Raw genomic sequence first — 19,286 nt, 5'->3', positions numbered from 1 at the left:
TCCAGGAATCTTGCTCGCCATTTGGCCCATCAGGCTCTGCTGTTAGTGAATGTTGCAGCTTTTCCAGGGAAGGGCACTGGTGAGCCTCACAACACTTAGCATGTACAAACACGTAATGTTGCCATGGAGGAGCACCTAGTACTGGACTGCTTTAAGCCCCTCTGCCGCCTTCTCTGGCACTATCTACTGTCTCTCCACCACCACCCCCTCCCGCTCCAAATATCCTTTGGGTTGGATGCCTGTAAAAATAGGTTGATTTGGTCACATTTTGCTGGGTATGTGCGGGAATTCAACAGGTAGGATAGGGTTTGGTGAGCATCCTAAGGCACCTTTTTGAAATGGGCTAATGGAATGGACAGTGTCTCCTTTTTTCACATTGCAGGTTGGGTTTGCCTGATTGGTTATCACTTAGCACCCTGCAGATCTTTTTGTAGGTTTGTTCAATAAATGTGTTCCAGGTTTAACCAATTTAATTTCACCCTGCATCATGCCTCCTTATTTCCTGGTTGCAGTTGCAAACAATTGAACCTGTAGTTCTGTTACAGAACTTTAGAGGATTCTGTAGGGGGAATCCAGCGGGTTTTGAACTCTGAGAATTCTTATGTTCCAATAAGCTGTTGCTTGCTATTTTGAGACACAAACGATGGCTCTGCTGCTGCTGCTGCTTTGTCTTTTGTCCATTGTTACTTACAAGCCACTTTTCAGCAAAAGTCTCCAGAGAGATATCTGCTTGCCAGCGTTCGAAACTCCCGTTGCTCTAGGCGTGTTTTGCGATAAGGAATTTCATAAGCACGAGTGGTTTCTGGGCTCTGGGCGCAGTACTGTGCCTTAAAATTTCAGATTAAAACTGCAGAGTGAAAGGAAAGGAGGACCTTTTTCTGCCTCCCCACTTCCAGCCACTCTCTGAAGACTGGAGAAGAGACCCTCTTGAGAATATTAGGGGGGCAGGCAGGGGGAAGCATGGCTTTGTTTTTTGCAATCTTCAGATGAGGACTAGACCATGTTAAAACGAATATAAGATTTTATCTGCAGTTCATTCATTTTCAGCTTTGTATTCTTGTTACCTGCATCCATAACCCAGGTTTAAGGTGCCATTCAGCTCCTAGCTTTCATCTTTCAGTTTCTAACACTGCTTCTTGTTGCCTGTTGTGGGATGAAGGGGGCAACTACAGTACAGTGCACGTGGAATAACACTGCTAGGCAGTATCCATAGGTCAGAAAAATAGTGGCAATGTTTTGCAGCCAGGAAAGGCCATTATAGTTTGGCATCGACTTATTCTGAAGTAGGACGTATAATGTATGCACGGGAAAGTTCACTACTGGATATTATTTGTAGTATATCATAATAATTGTTTTCCATTAATAACTAATCTCCAAATAGCCCTGAAATGGAAGTATACGAATGCTAGATTTATTTTAAATTAGAATTGGAAGAAAATCATTTGCCATCATTTCTTGGTAAATGTTAAAGGCAACCAGTTCTTTTCATACAGACATGTATGCAGGGTTGATAAATGTCATTTCATGTAGAAGGCATATGTGGTGTGTGTGTGTGTGTGTGTGTGTGTGTGTGCGTGTGCATGTTTTCCTTTTGATTACATTTACTCATAATTTTAGTCTCTTTAAGGTATATCTCTTGAGTTACAGATCTCTGGTGGAACATCTTATATATAAACTGTTGTGAATTTTTTTAAAAGCTTCAGATGTATACAAAGGGAAATAAGTAATGAACTCTCCCTCAAGGTATTTTTTTAAAATACAAAATGTAATCCGGATGGAGATGTGTTTTAATGTGCATTTATCAGAACACATTATTGCATTCGGTTTTTAAAAAATTGTATTTTTTCTGACATATAGCTGTATATATAATGGAGATGTGTAAAAGATAAATGCCATTTTGTAATATACCTGCCATTCAATGATTATTTGTGATTCATTATTTAGGGTTTTATTATTAAAAACTGCTCAATATTATTCAGTTAGAGAATACAGCTTCAGCTAGAACGTTCCCATGATAGTTTAATACAGCACCAAGTGTGGTTTGGTGTTTTACTCTTTGCCTCTTTCCAATACTTTAAAAGCAGGCGTGGCTAGTGGCTATTGGGACTTTTGTGACGGGAGGCGGGAAAGCCAACAGGTGAGGGAGCCAGAGCCAGAAACAACTATTTCTACCTTTGTAGTCCTCGTTCACCCTGCTGAGTTCTGCAAGGTGAAAACAATGACCGAGGTTACATGCACACCATACAGTGAATCTTGGGGACGATGGTTTGTTAAGGTGCTGGGAATTGTTGCACTGTGAGGGGTAAACTACAGTTCCCCGGATTTCTTTGCCGGGGGAGGGGCTCTTTTAAAAGTATGGCATTTAAGCAGCCAAAGGAAGAGGAAGAAGCAGACAGTGAGGGCCACCCCTGCATTTGATATAAGTAAAAAGGTGGGCAGGTTGGCTTGGAGGAATGAAGATTGCGGTGGGTGAGGCATGCCCCATTTGCCCCAACCTCCACCGTTTAACAGTGTTGTTCCAATATGCCACATTAAATGCATTCCACTTGTTCAGACATGTAGCACTGGGGATTTCCCTAGATAAATTTTGCTTCTGATTTCTATTTCATCTTGCTTTTCCTGGTTAGGTGAGAGCATAAATGACTTTCTGACACATTAATTGGCATCATGACATCTGTAACAGCAACCCAACGACTTCCTACAACTGGATAATTTCTCGGTGTTTTTAAAAATTAGTACCAAAAAAAATGCTGCGATCAACGATCTGCCTTACATGTATTTTTTCAACCAGGGACTTTCCAGATGCTTGCTGCGGATTTTGTAGTCCAAAACATAAAGAGAGCACCAGGTTGGGGAAAGGTGCCCTACAGTATCTTGCATGCCATTTTTAACTCCTCTCATCCTTTGAAATGATATTCTGTATAAAACAATGCTCTTAGTTTCAGAAGTGGTTTCTTATGCAGCATTTATGGGGTGGGGGGTAGGAAGACTGCATGAGAAACAAAAGCCCAAAGCAACCTTGGGCACACAGAACTACTTGAGACTAATATATTCTGTTCCACGTACAGCAATCTCTTAACACCAGTTCTTTGCGATAGGGATGTGATGAGCATTTGGGCTGGCCCTCGTGTAAATGAGCAGCCCTGATCAAACACTTGCAAGCAGAATTGAGGCAGGCCACAGCTCTGCTTGCCACACTATGCTGGTCTTGATCTGCGATATTTTTTTGCATGTTCCCCATGTTCCAAGGACCAGAAACTCAACTGCGGGCAGGGAAAGATGGGTAGAAGCAGTGGCAGTAGATACTTCGTGGGAGCTGAGCATTTACTTTCCCCATCTAGAACGAGGACTTCAAGCCCCATAACCCCCAGTGTGAAACAGCCATTGCACATATTATTATTAGCATTGATATATTTCTAGGACGTAATCGCAGGCCGTGGTGGGAAAAGAAGCTTCACCTGGGGCCCTCGTAGAACCCCCACACACCACCACTGTAATTCTCTGCCATGGGGCAGGTTTGTGGGTCTTGGCAATGAAGAAATGGAAGGTGGCAGAGGTGGATGCTCAAGTCTTTGTATTTTGCATTGAAAACTCTTAAAGCCCTTGATTATCCCCCCCCCAAAAAAAACCCCACACAACAACTTTTGAATGGAATGCTTGCAAAAGCTCGGTCTCCTATGTATCAAGCAGTGGGGTATTTCTGCATTCCTGATCAGCATGTTTAGACTGTGTGTAGCAGTTCTGACACTGACAACATATCACATTATAATGAAATGTAGAACAATATACTTATAGAACTAGCGCTAGCCACAAAGATTAAACATTTGGCTCTTTGAGTTCATTTTCTCCAGTAAACTTTACTTTTATTTACTACTACTTGCACGGGGATTTGCTTAACAGGGCAGCGTGTCATCCCAGTTTACCACTTTACAGGGTGCAGATCACACTTACAGACAAGCTATCTGTTAAAGACATAGAAATTTGAATTGCAAATTAGAGTTTCTGCAGTATTAAGCAGTATAGTCAGTAATAATGACTGAGTTGAATGGATTTGGTCTAGCTGAGTAATTTGTTGGAAGCCACAAGCAATTTCATCCTTTTAAAAATCAATCAGCGCTATTTTGCTGCATAAATTAGCGTCTGAGGGTTTGTAAATAAAAAAAGTTAAAATGAAACTTCTGAAGAGGGGGAGATATTTTTTTCAAGGGTGAATTCCCCCCCCCCCCAAAAGCATAGGCATAACATTGTGTAAATCTCCTCACCATATAGTGACAAGGAAAAGGACTGAGGCTGAGAAAGAGTAGAGCTTGCATAAAACCACGTGGCAATTTCATGGCAGTTGTGAGATTCAAACTGGGTACTTTCTGATTCCCTTCTCAGCTCTGCCTCTGAGCCACTGTGCTAAATCAGATTACTTTTTGGTATATATGAACAACTCTAGAGTGTGTACACACCTAATGATAATGTGCATTCACTGCCTGATGCCTGGGGGCGCTGTACACAGAGAATCATCCCCATGTCATCCCTGTCGCATCTAAAGCATGTTCTGCTGGGGTGGGCTGCCATGCGCACAAAGAGAAGATTTTCTTAAGTCACCACCTATTGGGGTGGACCTAGAAAAGCACCTTCTAGCTGTGCTACTGATTTTGCCTTTCTTCTTTTGCTGTCCAACTTGAATTCAAACCAAAATAGCATATCTAAGCCAATACTTGTGGGCTTCAGTTAAACTAGGACACTTAGGTGTTGGGAGCTATGGGTTATATACCACAGGCTGCTTTGTTTTTGGGAAATTGTGAATTTCCGCATTCTTTGGCATTCCTGCGTATCTTTGGGCAGCAGACAAACTTGGTTGCCGAACTGAATTTGCGTGGTAAAAGTTTTATCACAGGAGGTGCCTGCCAGCCAGCCATGCATTGCTTCCAAAGCTGTTCTTTCCTATTCCAATTTGGTTATGATGATCATGCCAGTAAATTGGTGCCTGTGGCATCTCAGAATGAAACAAAGAAGTGGACATGTTTTTTTAAAATACCTATGAGAAGTCACTTTTTTGTGGGGAAGGATACTAGAACTATTTTCAGTGAATTAAACATGCCCCCGAAACTTCCTGTTCCCATGGGACAGCTGTCAGTCTATTCTCATTAACAAGAGCATACCTGGGGAAAGGGGAGACATATGTTATGTCACCCAAGGCATAATAGTTACCCGATTCAGCATACAAATTCTACCCCACATATTGCTTGGATATATTTCCATAAAAACTTCTCTGGCTGTCAGAGACTAGACTGAGGAGGAATGGTGGGGACCACCACCCCCTCTTCCTGAACCTTCCTGAGAAGAGGAGGACGGTATAGATTTAGAACAGAAGGTCATAGTTCAGAGGCTGCAGGGAGGAGAAGTTGGGAAATATTGGGAGAGCAGCAGGGAAAAACAGCACCAGGGGAGAGACAGCTGACAGACTTAGTGCAGGGGTTCCCAACAAAATTTTCTCGAGGACCCCTCATCGAGCCGCTATTGTGACAAGGACCCCCATTAATTCCTAATCCTAAAATTAAAAAGTGGTTTTATTTATTTTTCAGTTGTTTTCCTCTTTTCTTTATCCTTCTTGGGGGGGCGTTGGTGTGGTGGTGGCTGTGGTGGCGGCGGTGTGATGGCCGTCTGGGGGTCGGGGGGTTTCCCTTTGGAGGGGGGGAGGTTTCTACCCTTTCACCTGGGTTGAGGGTGGTGGTGGTGCCCTCTCTTCCCTGTCGTCCCCTCTTCTTTTCTCCTCCTCTGGGGGTGGCTGTATTTGTGGCGGTAGCAGCGCCAGCAGGTTCGGTGCAGCCTTTGTTCTTCAGGTCCCCACGAGGCTCCCCGTGTGGCGCGCAGGAGCTGCGGGATCGGGGGCCTTCGCTTGGGGGGGCTCCTTCCCCCTCTTGGGCAGCTAGGGGTGATGGCGACTGCAGTTGCGAGGCAGGCCCCCCAGGATTGTTGCGCGGTGGGAGGTCTCGGGCTACGGAGCTCCGCTCGGCCGTCGGCCTGCGGGGGGCCTCAGCAGCTCCTCGCTTGCTCCGCCGGACGTTTCCGACGCCCACGCGGTCGCCGCGGGGTCCGTGGCCTGGAAGCCGGTTTCAGGCCTCTAGGCCCAGGGGTTCCGCCGAGTCTCCGGCCGGGCGCACTCAGCCTCGGTCTGGGGCGGTCGCCGGGGGGCCTTCAGCGGCTCCCCGGTTGATCCACTGGGCTCACTTGGCGCCCGCGCACCGGCGGCGGCAGTTCCGCCGGTTCCGGTGGGCCAGAGGCTTGGCATCTAATAGCATCTTGAGGACCCCTCTGGCATAGCTCGCGGACCCCTGGGGGTCCCCGGACCACCTGTTGGGAACCACTGACTTAGTGTATTTGGAAAACATTCCTAACCCTCCCTCTCCCAGCATTGAGAGTACAGTCGTACCTTGGAAGTTGAAAAGAATCTGTTCCAGAAGTCCAATCAACTTCCAAAACATTTGGAAATCAAAGCGTAGCTTCTAATTGGCTGCAGGAAGCTCCTGCAGCCATTCGGAAGCCACAGAAGCCCCGTCAGACATTCGGCTTCCAAAAATAGTTCGCAAACCAGAATAGTCACTGGCGACGTTCAGGAGCCAAAACGTTCAAGAACTAAGCGGTTTGAAAACCAAGGTATGACTGTAGTAGAACAGAAAGCTCAAAGGCAGAAAGCACAGACCAGCCAGCACAGGGATGATGTAGAGTAGGAGAAACGGAGCAACGCCATTATCTGACATTCAGCACCATCCATCTCTCTGTGAATAGTGAATAGTGAATAAAATACCATGGTATTACCATGGCATGGTAAGAACTTCTTGTTTTCCCATTTCTGGCTGCCAGCCGTGAGGGAGGGGGACCGGATTCCTTGAAGCCTGACACTGGCTCACAGTGTAAAATGAAGTTCTGCACATTAGCTTCTAGGTGGGCACCCGTGCAAGTGCTCTTCACTAAGCTTACTCTCAGTGAAACTCTCCTCAGTTTCTGTGAACTAGCTGACCAGACCATTCAGTCAAGCAAGTTTTTGTTTGGTGTGCCCTCTCTCTTCAGGTCAATTATCTTGATTTTGTAAACATTTTAAGCAGTGATGTTCCCATCTAGCTCTAAAACATTTCCTAGTTTTTAGGGTGTGTTTGTTTTCACAGGGTTATGTGCATTTAAGTTCCACACACTTTTTTTTTTAACCTTTTCCAGGGCCATTACAATAGGCACATACACAGAAGAGCATCAGCATTCATTACAAGCTAGGAGAGAACTTGCCAACATAGATGAGCTGTTTTTGGAATGCTTTCAGAGATAGCTCATAAATATTGAGCTGATTTTGAATGAAGCCAAGTATGTTTACTGAACATTGTGTGCAATAGGAAGTTAATTTAATGGGCAGAACCATTCGGTGGCCTGCCTTTCTATTAACAGGTTCTTTCACCTAAAGGACTTGCCGGTTTTATAGTTTAGTGTTTCAATATTTGTTATTAAATTAGATTGTAATGTTTTGATTGTAGTCCTACAGCTATCACTGACTGGGGGCAGGCAGCCTTTCAAAAGTTGGGCTCCCGTACCTTTCACAGTTAATTAGAAAGGACCACGAGGGCCATCTAGTCCAACCCCCTGCAATTCAGGCATCTTTTGCCCAGCGTGGGGCTCGAACACACAGCCCTGAGTTTAAGAGTCTCATGTTCAAATAACTGAGCTATCAGAGGCAGTAGACTTGTCAGTGTGTATTACATAGCAGGGATGGGAAACGTGGCCCTGCAGGTTTCGTGGCACACCAGCCCCCAACTGTTTTAGCTGTTATATCCTCCTGTGAAGAGGCTAGGCTTCCAAAAATGTTCCACTTTACTCTGCCTCATCCAGGTGATAATCCTGGAATAGAAGAGACTCCATGGAGAAAATTCTGTCTTTTGCTAAAGTTGTACAATTCTGTGTTCATCTGATTTAGAGCCCCTGTTCGCTTCCTACCTGCCCTTTTACTTTTGAAAACCAACCTTTATTAATACTTACCAGTCTATGGCTTGCTTAGAGCCACTCAGCATCTGTATGCTGAAGAAGCTTTCCCAGATAATAATAATAATAATAATAATAATTTTATTATTATTATTATTGAGTTTCTATAACCTTTTGGCTTTTCCTTACTTTTTTAAACATGTAGCAAGCTCTATTAATAGTCTTACAATACATTACATATGTATAGTACATCTCTTAAAGGAAGTTGAAATTTCAATCATGTACCCAAAAAATGAAAAAACCCATATACTTATCTTTTCTTACATAATTATGAACCTTAAGCTTCAGCTGTATTTATGCTACGTTTTATGTGATTATTAACAAAAATTATTAGCAAAGATTATTAACAAAAAATATCATAAAGACTTTGGACTTCCTGTCAATTCCCGTTGTATGATTTTATTCTAATAGTGAATGTACCTACCATTATTAATCTATTCTTTATATATTCTCTAATACATTCTTACAGCAATTTGTACCGTTGCTCTTATTTCTCATATATTTCTTTATCCAAGGTCAATCAAATGCTGCCATAGACAAAAAACCACTGGTATATTTTTGTACATATTTCTTATATTTATCCCATTTTTGTGCAAATTCTTGTCTTGAACTGCCCCTTAGGCTGTTGGTCAATTGTGCAATTTCCACATATTCTTGTAACTTACTCTTTTGAAAACCCACCTCTATTAATACTTACCAGTCTATGGCTTGCTTACAGCCACTCAGCTTATGTACTGTATGCTGAAGAAGCATTCCCAGACAATCATTAAGTGATCTTTGATGTTGACTCAGATGTGTCCCAGGTCACTTCAAGCAAGTCAAATATCCATTACATCTGTAATTCAGATTCATTTGGAAATTAATAAAGCTTTGTTTAATGCAGGGCTCATTTTTAAAAAATTGGAACTATTAATATATTCTTAGTTTTGTGTAGTTTAACAGGAAGGCTAAGGGCTAATTTTGGTTGTGCCATCCAGATGGTTTGCCCAGTTGATTAGTTGCATCATCGAAAAATCTTTGGTGTGAGATCTTTTGTCCTCTGTGACATACTATAATTTAGGTGGTATGGTTAGGGGGTGAATGGTCGCTGAATTTCATGTACGCAGTGGGGCATGATATTATACATGGGTTCCTTTCAGTCCTGTGATTCTACAGTTATCCTCATTGTCAGTATTTTATTGGATTAATAAATTAGCTGCCATGTCCATAAATATGTATTATGTATCAGGAGGAAATAGCAAATAATAATAATAATAATAATAATAATAATAATAATAATAATAATGTACCCAGTATCTAGCTGGGGTGTATGGGAGTTTCTTTCTCATGCACCTTTTTCAGACTTCTTCTTATCTGACAGATTGCTTGAGCATAAAATATACATGCAATTTCTGGACAACAGTTATGTGTCAATACAAAGCGTATTAATATGGTCCTTTTATGCTGTGGGCTAACAGCCTCTGTAATTCTTAGAGCATGAAAATGGGCCAAAACTCCATTTCACTTCTAGTAGAAAAAGTAATTGAATTTTGAAAGTGATAAATTGCATCCAGAATTCTGCTGCTGTTGCATGTGTGTGGGTGCATAGATTGTATCCAACATTGTTTATCATTCACTTCCTCTATGCATCCTCAAAAACTTCTCAAGGAAGTCAGGGAGCTACTGAACACCAAGGACTCTGTCTTATGATGTTGTACTCCGGGGGACATCACGTAAAAAATGGGAACCTTGCATGAGCAGTGCACAATTCATATGTTATGACCATCATAACAAAAAAGCACGGTGAATAACCATAGAACTCTGCAGTCAGCTAATACAGCCCCTGGTAAGCTGCCTGTCACCACGTGCATTGAGGAGATATCAGAAACAAAAGAAATCATGAGATAGGGCTCCAAGCTCTTTGTCCATAGGCAGAGAGATCTCTATAGCTCTCCAAATAAGTCCTCTGCCCATGAACAGAAACAGCTCAGCTGAAGACAAGAGTAAGCAGGAACTTTAGACAAGCAAAAGGCCACAACAAAAGAAATCCACTAACATCCTCTTCATTGAAATAGCTACACCTATAAGTGAACAGCCATTTGAGGAGTGGATCAAATGAGCACATTGTGGAGAAGGGATGAGAAGAGTATATGGGCTAGAGCAGTGGTCCTCAACCCCCGGGCCACGGACCGGTACCGGTCTGTGGATCAATTGGTACTGGGCCGCCCAAGGAACATTTAAATACAATTTAATTAAAATTATTAATTCAAAACAATCTAAATAAAATATAAACAATCAATGTACCCCCTCAGCGGGCCGCGGTAAAATGATCAAACGTTGACTGGTCCGCAGCGATAAAAAGGTTGGGGAGCACTGGGCTAGAGGACAAGAGAGGGAAACAAGCACACCACATAGATGGTCCTACTGAGAGGCCGCATGCACAGGGACTATCCATTCCAACTGAAACCAGCAGAAGCCACCATTAACATGCTCTATTTCTATCTTTCCAAGTTCCAGGATGCACTTCAGCCCATCTTCCTGGAGCCAAGTAGACAGTTTAGGTTTGCTGTAGGAACACTGGGCTGAGTATCAAAGAGCATCAGAAGATCCTGTGTGATGCTGAACAACAACTCAGTCTTTTTTTTATAACTTTTGATAAAAGCTTTAGCTGATGCCGTTGGTGCTATCCATAGTGACTGGAAATTCAAGAAACACCAATTCATCCATGCTGCTGTATTTACAGAGTTCTCTTTTGATCTGCTCACAACTCATTGGTATAAGCGGATCGCAGTGCTCTGTAGCTTAAGCTCCTAGTACTGTAGCATTGACATAGGCAAACCCACTGAGGAGGGACAAGCAGGCTTCAATAGGCATGTTGGTGGAAACCTATACAGTGTGCGAGAGAATGGGGTATATAAAAAGGGAATGGGTACACAGAAGATATTAGAAATACAAAGCGCGACCACAACTTTCTGTTGTTGTTGTTGTTTAGTCGTTTAGTCGTGTCCGACTCTTTGGGACCCCATGGACCATAGCACGCCAGGCACTCCTGTCTTGCACTGCCTCCCACAGTTTGGTCAAACTCATGTTCGTAGCTTCGAGAACACTGTCCAACCATCTTGTCCTCTGTCGTCCCCTTCTCCTAGTGCCCTCAATCTTTCCCAACATCAGGGTCTTTTCCAAGGATTCTTCTCTTCTCATGAGGTGGCCAAAGTATTGGAGCCTCAGCTTCACGATCTGTCCTTTCTACGAGTCCTCTTATATGAGCACTAATTATACCATCAGTACCGTCACATGGGTAAAGTGGTTAATTTTAAATGTCAGTCAGGGCAATGAAATAAAGCTTTCTACTTCTTCCTAGGGTGAGAAGTCCACTGTAAAGGGCACGTGATGTTTCTGGCCAGCATTTTATTTTCTTTGATCCATTGAAACTTGTTTTAGTGTTTCGTATGCAGCAGTGTTTCCTTTTTAAAATGAGGTTTAAACTTTCTAGCTGAAAACCACAATTAAGAAAATGGCTTATTTTTCTTTATGCCCATCACTTGAATGCACTGGCATTATTGTCCAACACTGGTTTCAGAAGCCAGGCCAATAATAATATTCTTCCAGCAGTAATGTGTGACTCATTGTTAAATGCTGCTGGCAGCTAGCGGCTAGCTGTTCAGCTGATAGCTGAGGTTGTTTCAGTGGCATTCATGCTGTTAGCCTGCTGCTAGGCTGCCTACGTTTCTTTTGTATGGTGTGATAACACATCTTTTAGAATTACCTTTGAATCTGATGAAAGCCTCCTTGTAATCAGGGGCTCCCTGCAAAAATTGTGCTTCTTTGTACCACCTCCCCCCCCCCTACTATTTTTAAAAACAATTAAGTACACGGAAATCCTGTACCCATTTGTATGGGGCTTTCCCCGAAAACAGCCTTTTAAAAAATGCTATACTGTATATATATTCAGTAATTAGCAAAGCTGTCAGTGGTGTGTGACTCCTTTCACACCTTTTATGTGTGCTTTTTCCCACCTAGTTTCTTAACGTGCACTGACACACTCCACTTATCCACATGTGCCACCAGCCTGGTGCTTGCTGTTTAGCACTTTAAAAGGACCTGGATATTCCCTGCATGAACCTGGCAACCAGCTGCAGACATCAGGACATGCCCTGTTATATGCCACTTCACTCACATGAGGTTTGGAGAACTAGGACAGAAGATTCAGCCACCTTTTCAATGCGGGTGGCAAATTGGTATAAACCACTGAGCCTCTTGGCCTTGCCAACCAGAAGGTCGGCGATTTGAATCCCCACAGCGGAGTGAGCTCCTGTTGCTCTGTCCCAGCTCCTGCCAACCTAGCAGTTCGGAAGCACACCAATGCAAGTAGATAAATAGGTACCGCTGTGGTGGGAAGGTAAACGGCATTTCCAAGCACTCTGGCTTACATCACAGTGTTCTGTTGTGTCAGAAGCGGTTTAGTCAGGCTGGCCACATAACCTGGAAAGCTGTCTGGACAAACACCGGCTCCCTCGGCCTGAAAGCGAGATGCCCGCTGCACCCCATAGTCGCCTTTGACTGGACATAACTGCCCAGGGGTCCTTTACCTTTACTTTATTACATATATGCCACTTCACTCACTCGAGGTTTGGAGAACAAGGACAGAAGATTCAGCCACCTTTTTGTCAGCATCTGTAGTATGGAATCCAGAAAGTGCCCCAGAAGAGTTTTCACCAACCTGGTATCCTTCATTTGTTTCAGACAATAATCCCTGTAGCCTTGGTTGGGCTGATGAGACTTGTAGTTCAAGCCAGGTTGCAGAAAGCTGACTCAGGCAATGCACCTACTCAACTCAATGGGTGTATTGAGACATCAAGTCAAAATATGCACTTTATGGCACTATCTGCTGTTTTTGATGTATTTTTCTGTTGGTTTTGTGCTGATGTGGGATTGTTTGTTAATTTACCTTTTGATACTGTATTTTTATTTTATTTTTACTGTTTTATGCCATGAGGCATCCTATTTGGATGGAAGATACAGGATACAAATGTTATCTATAAGTAATTAAAAATAACACCCTGAAGTATTGACTAACTTGGCCCACAGCACTCAATTTAATTATTCTCTTCTAGTAATTCCAGACCATAACTTACATTTTCAGAAGCCCTGGGAACCAGCACACCCCCACCCCCACCCCATCTTAAATTGCAACAGCTTCCCAATATGAAACATGGGATTGTTTTCCATATAGCTGCATTTTTTGAAAGGCTTGCAACAATAACAAAAAGTGAACCATGGCAGGAAAACTGCTTGCTGCATGGAGGCAGCTACCATGGAAACAGGCCCGTCCTAGCCATAGAGGCTAGTGGTGCGGAGAACCACGACGCCGGGCGCTGGAAGGGCGCCAAGTGAGCGCAGGGTTCCGGCGATCTGGCCAGGACTGCGCTCAATGAGATGAGAGGCTGTGCCGCGTCTCTCTCCTTCTCCGAGGACTCCATGCTGCGCCTCCTTCTCGTTTCCCCAGCGCTGGGTTCTGCTCAGTCGAGCTTCGCCACCAGCGCACACACAGCACCCAAGCAGCTCTTGCTGGTCCCGCGGTGCGTGCGCTGGTGGCGAAGCTTGACTGAGCGGAACCCAGCGCTGGGGAAATGAGAAGGAGGCGCAGCGTGGAGTCCTTGGAGGTGGCCTCCCGCTGCTGCTGCGGTCCGCTTGGCACTCCCGGGTCCTTGGAGGGGCTCTGGAGGGGGGCGCTGGGGGAACCTTAGCGCCAAGGCGCTGGATGGGCTTAAGACGGCCCTGCATGGAAAGCTGTTAAAAGTAGACTCTTCTTGCTTGGCTATTACTGACTGGACTGTTGATTTGAAAGTTAACAAGTTAATAGACAAAATTCATTGTGCCTCTGTTTGCGCATGTGCACACACACACACAGAGGCTACAGACTTTAAAATCTTGTAAAATTGTCACTTAGTATCTTTAGCTGTAAGTGCTGATGCTGTAATTAGCACTTTCTTTTTTACTTTCCTTGTAATGGCTAAGGATGAGAAATATATTTTCTAAACAATTTCACCCTTTGTTGCTTTACCAGTGTATTATGCCACTGACGAAATTCAGTCTTCTGTGTTAGGACTGCTTCCAGCACGCTCAGAAATGCTAAGCAGTGGTGAGCTAGTCAAATGAGAGGTACTGCAGCTGCAGGAGTAATGTGAAGTTCAAGAACTTGATGACGAGTAAGTGAAGTTTAAAAACATATTCACAAATGTTGGATTTCACTGTGGACTTCACTTTGAAGCTGAGGGTTAGACAGTGAATAAACTTCCTGCTTATCCTTCTCATTTTTGGATTTCGTTATCGTTGGGGGAGGATTATATAAATGAAAACAGGAAACTGCAGTCAAGATATTTTTTGCCAAGAATAGATGTTTCTCTCTGATATAAGCAGGGAACTATGGAAGGCCACGGAAGATGTTCTGATTGCACCCTTGAATTTTGAATGGCAAATCATTTGCATTCATACATATATATATATGTATATGTATGACATCCAAACTGAAATGCAAGCTGATCCTCAATTACAAAGTATAAAAAACCTTTTGGAGCGCTCTATGTGCAAGTTAAGCAAATTATGGAGAAATTAGAAAACCAGCTTCTGATTAAATTTAAGAACGCAACAAAAATTGGAAGATGTTAAATATTAATAATTTCTGTAGTCGCCGTCATTCATGGATATGGTAAGTTTGTTTTACCAATGAATTTACTTATGTTTGTGAAAGATAGCTATAAATATACTGAACCTACAATTGTGTTATATAAACATGCCTTAGAATATACAGCAGGACAAGAAGATAAGAAAATTTTGTGATTATGTTCATTGTTACTGGTGTTTTGTGGTTCATTGCATCAGCAGTCCTCAATTTTTGTACAATACTCTCTTTGTGGTGTAATAGCAAAATTTGCCTTAAATGTTGTTGACAGGATTGCACGTCATGGCTGTAAATAGACATGAGCTACCAATCCTATGGATAAAGTTCTAGTTGAGTGGAAGTGTCTTGTTTACAAGGACTGCACAACAAATGAAACAACTTGAGTTGATGATATAGATTGTGAACGTGTTGTAGCTTTTAGTTTCAGTTTAACATTTTAAGTGTTGCATTTTCAACACAGTTTTATTAATACAGTTTCCTTTGCCAATTTTAAAATACAAATTGCTTTTGTTGATGCAGCTGTTTATTAATGCTGTTTGAATTCAGCCATTGCAATGTGATTGGAGGTAGAATGGTATTTCCAAAAAGTATATCCTCTTAGATATAATACATTTGTGAATTCTTGAATTAAAGGGTGGGTTTTTTAAAAAATAAATGTTGATATAGAGATAGCAGTCTTCTTCTTCTTCTTCTTCTTCTTCTTCTTCTTCTTCTTCTTCTTCTTCTTCTTCTTCTTCTTCTTGTTTAGTTGTTTAGTCGTGTCCGACTCTTCGTGACCCCATGGACCAGAGCACGCCAGGCACTCCTGTCTTCCATTGCCTCCTGCAGTTTGGTCAGACTCATGTTTGTAGCTTCGAGAACACTGTCCAACCATCTTGTCCTCTGTCATCCCCTTCTCCTAGTGCCCTCAATCTTTCCCGACATCAGGGTCTTTCCCAGGGAGTCTTCTCTTCTCATGAGGTGGCCAAAGTATTGGAGCCTCAGCTTCAGGATCTGTCCTTCCAGTGAGCACTCAGGGCTGATTTCCCTAAGAATGGATAGGTTTGATCTTCTTGCAGTCCATGGGACTCTCAAGAGTCTCCTCCAGCACCATATTTCAAAAGCATCAATTCTTCGGCGATCAGCCTTCTTTATGGTCCAGCTCTCACTTCCATACATCACTTCTGGGAAAAACCATAGCTTTAACTATACGGACTTTTGTTGGCAAGGTGATGTCTCTGCTTTTTAAGATGCTGTCCAGGTTTGTCATTGCTTTTCTCCCAAGAAGGGTTTTTCCCAGGGAGTCTTCTCTTCTCATGAGGTGGCCAAAGTATTGGAGCCTCAGCTTCAGGATCTGTCCTTCCAGTGAGCACTCAGGGCTGATTTCCCTAAGAATGGATAGGTTTGATCTTCTTGCAGTCCATGGGACTCTCAAGAGTCTCCTCCAGCACCATATTTCAAAAGCATCAATTCTTCGGCGATCAGCCTTCTTTATGGTCCAGCTCTCACTTCCATACATCACTTCTGGGAAAACCATAGCTTTAACTATACGGACTTTTGTTGGCAAGGTGATGTCTCTGCTTTTTAAGATGCTGTCCAGGTTTGTCATTGCTTTTCTCCCAAGAAGGGTCTTTCTCAGGGAGTCTGTTCTTCTCATGAGGTGGCCAAAGTATTGGAGCCTCAGCTTCAGGATTTGTCCTTCCAGTGAGCACTCGGGACTGATTTCCTTCAGAATGGATAGGTTTGATCTTCTTACAGTCCATGGGACTCTCAAGAGTCTCCTCCAGCACCATAATTCAAAAGCATCAATTGTCATTGCTTTTCTCCCAAGAAGCAGGCGTCTTTTAATTTCGTGACTGCTGTCACCATCTGCAGTGATCGTAGAACCCAAGAAAGTAAAATCTCTCACTGCCTCCATTTCTTCCCCTTCTATTTGCCAGGAGGTGATGGGACCAGTGGCCATGATCTTAGTTTTTTTGATGTTGAGCTTCAGACCATATTTTGCGCTGTCCTCTTTCATCCTCATTAAAAGGTTATTTAATTCCTCCCCACTTTCTGCCATCCAGGTTGTGTCATCAGCATATCTGAGGTTGTTGATATTTCTTCCGGTTTGGGATTCATCCAGTCCAGCCTTTCGCATGACGAATTCTGCATATACTGTAAGTTAAATAAGCAGAGAAACAATATACAGCCTTGTCGTACTCCTTTCCCAATTTTGAACCAATTAATTGTTTCATATCCAGTTCTAACTGTACCTTCTTGTCCCACATAGAGATTTCTCAGGAGACAGATGAGGGTGATCAGGCACTCTCATTTCTTTAAGAACTTGCCATAGTTTGCTGTGGTTGACACAGTCAAAGGCTTTTGCATAGTCAATGAAGCAGATGTTTTTCTGGAACTCACTAGCTTTCTCCATAATCCAGCGCATGTTTGCAAATTGGTCTTTGGTTCCTTTGCCCCTTCGAAATGCAGCTTGCACTTCTGGGAGTTCTCGGTCCACATACTGCTTAAGGCTGTCTTGTAGAATTTTAAGTATAACCTTGCTAGGGTGTGAAATGAGCACAATTGTGCGGTAGTTGGAGCATTCTTTGGTACTGCCCTTCTTTGGGTTCGGGATGTAGACTGATCTTCTCCAATCCTCTGACCACTGCTGAGTTTTCCAAACTTGCTGGCATATTGAGTGTAGCACCTTAACAGCATCATCTTTTAAAATTTTAAATAGTTCAGCTGGAATATCATCACTTCCACTGGCCTTGTAATTAGCAGTGCTTTCCAAGGCCCATTTGACTTCACTCTCCAGGATGTCTGGCTCAAGGTCAGCAACCACACTACCTGGGCTGTACGAGACCTCCATATCTTTCTGGTATAATTCCTCTGTGTATTCTTGCCACCTAATTTTGTTTATTGGGCTGCTCCGTAGGTTGTATCTATTGCTAGTCCTACTCAGAATAGACCCAGTGAAATCAGTGGACCTAATTTTGTTATGTCCATTAATTTCAATGGGTCTACTCTGACAAAGATGAGCATTGGATACAGCCCTGTCCTTTCCTAAAATAGGATATTGGTGAATTGAGAGACAACATGCGAACATACGCATGAGAGGATTACAGGAGATGTTGTAGATTCCTTTGACTTTTCACACAGTGCAAACACATTGGGGTTAAGTTAAAAGGTTTGCTTTAGATTGCTCAGAATGAATCCTCTTGAGCCATAGAAGCTTAAATGTTCAGGAAATGCTCCAGCCTACTTTAGCATAAAGGAGGCACTGGGCAGTGGGAGCATTTGCACACAATAGTGTTTATCTAATTCTTTACTACAGAGTACCCTGGTAATATTTACAACAGTTTATAAGGCAGTGTGGTGTGATTATTACATATCTCCTCACTCACATGCTGCTTCCAGATTATTCAAAGACTGTATCTACGATAGAAGTAACACATATCACACACCACAGAGGCTGCTAAATTGCAAATTTCACCTAATTCTGTCAAATTAAAAAAGTTATATTTATTTCTTGATTTCTCCATAATAGTTAATGAGTAGATGCAAAGCTTCAGACTTTCAGATTTTGATCCAAATCAGGCAGTCTCTTGTAGTCAGTACTCACCCCAATAGTTTTAACTTTGTGTCCAACAATATAATCAGTCTACTATGAGTGTAACTGGAAGACCAGCAGGTTTCAGACCCTGAAATTGCAATATATAATCACATACAGTATTATAGTTTACTAGCTGGCCCGGCCACACGTTGCTGTGACTCAGTCTGTTAAATGGACCCTCAGAGTCCCCCTTCAGACTCCCCTCACCTTCAGAGTCCCCCTTCATTTTGTTGAAATGTTTTACGCGTGTTCTGTTTACACAGGCTCATCCCTGTGACTCCCCCCACCCTGCCCCGACCCATGAGCTATCCCATTCCCTCTTCCCCCACCCCCGGCTCATCCCTATGCTTGTCCCCACTCTGTCCCGACCCATGAACTATGCCGCCCCTCCCCCCACCCCTGGCTTATCCCTGTGGCTGGGCATACCCTGTCCTGACCCATTACCTATCCCGCCCCCTCCTCCCCCCACCCAGGCGAGCCCCCACCTCCACTCGGCCCAGTCTGTAAAGCCAAGCTGAGATGCTATGGAGAGGGAAGTAGGTGCAGTACCAGTGTAGCCGTCGCTAGAGGGCACTGTTTTGCAACCTCTCCTGTGTTCCCAGCATGCACTTTCATCTGAGTTGTGAGTTCTGGAACTTGTGGTTTTTGGGGTTTTACATGGCCCAGGTGTGACATCTGTCTAAGCAAACAGTATGGGGTCACTCGCATATTTGCTTAGGATGTTGTGTCAAAATTTGAACGCAATCGGTCAAGCCATTTCAGAGAAAAGTGGAGACACACCCACATGGCCAGTTTACATTTTTATATATATAGATGTTGCGTTTGAGCAGAAGGAATGCCACTACATAAAGCCCTATGCTTTTTTCCTGCTTGAGACATGTGCACATGTGCACTTTTTAAATTAGGCTCAAAATATTTCAACCATCAGTTTCTGAAATGATTGGATGTTTTAAATATTTCCAAAAGCTGTCATTTTCTCTTGAAAGTTTATTAAGCTCTTGTTGTTGTTGTTGTTTAAATAACTGAAACACT

The 19,286-nt window shown here is 43.1% G+C and overlaps 1 protein-coding gene across 2 annotated transcripts in view; it reads left to right on the top strand.

The window, feature by feature from the left end:
• Nucleotides 1–19,286, top strand: part of PDE4B (phosphodiesterase 4B) — a 189,944-nt gene that overhangs the window by 73,968 nt on the left and 96,690 nt on the right. Inside the window, exon 1 of one of the 2 annotated variants that reach the window (XM_088673932.1) lies at nt 14,643–14,704. The exons of the other annotated variant lie outside the window; for it this stretch is intronic. Coding sequence (XP_088530058.1) covers nt 14,658–14,704 — 47 coding nt within the window. The 5' untranslated portion in view covers nt 14,643–14,657. Of the gene's footprint in view, nt 1–14,642; nt 14,705–19,286 lie in introns of those variants that run through there. 2 annotated transcript variants of the gene reach the window in all.

This window comes from Zootoca vivipara, chromosome 7, assembly GCF_965207765.1.
Source record: "Zootoca vivipara chromosome 7, rZooViv2.hap1.1, whole genome shotgun sequence".
NCBI classification, from domain to species: domain Eukaryota; kingdom Metazoa; phylum Chordata; class Lepidosauria; order Squamata; family Lacertidae; genus Zootoca; species Zootoca vivipara.
This window is presented reverse-complemented; position numbering and strand designations above follow the sequence as displayed.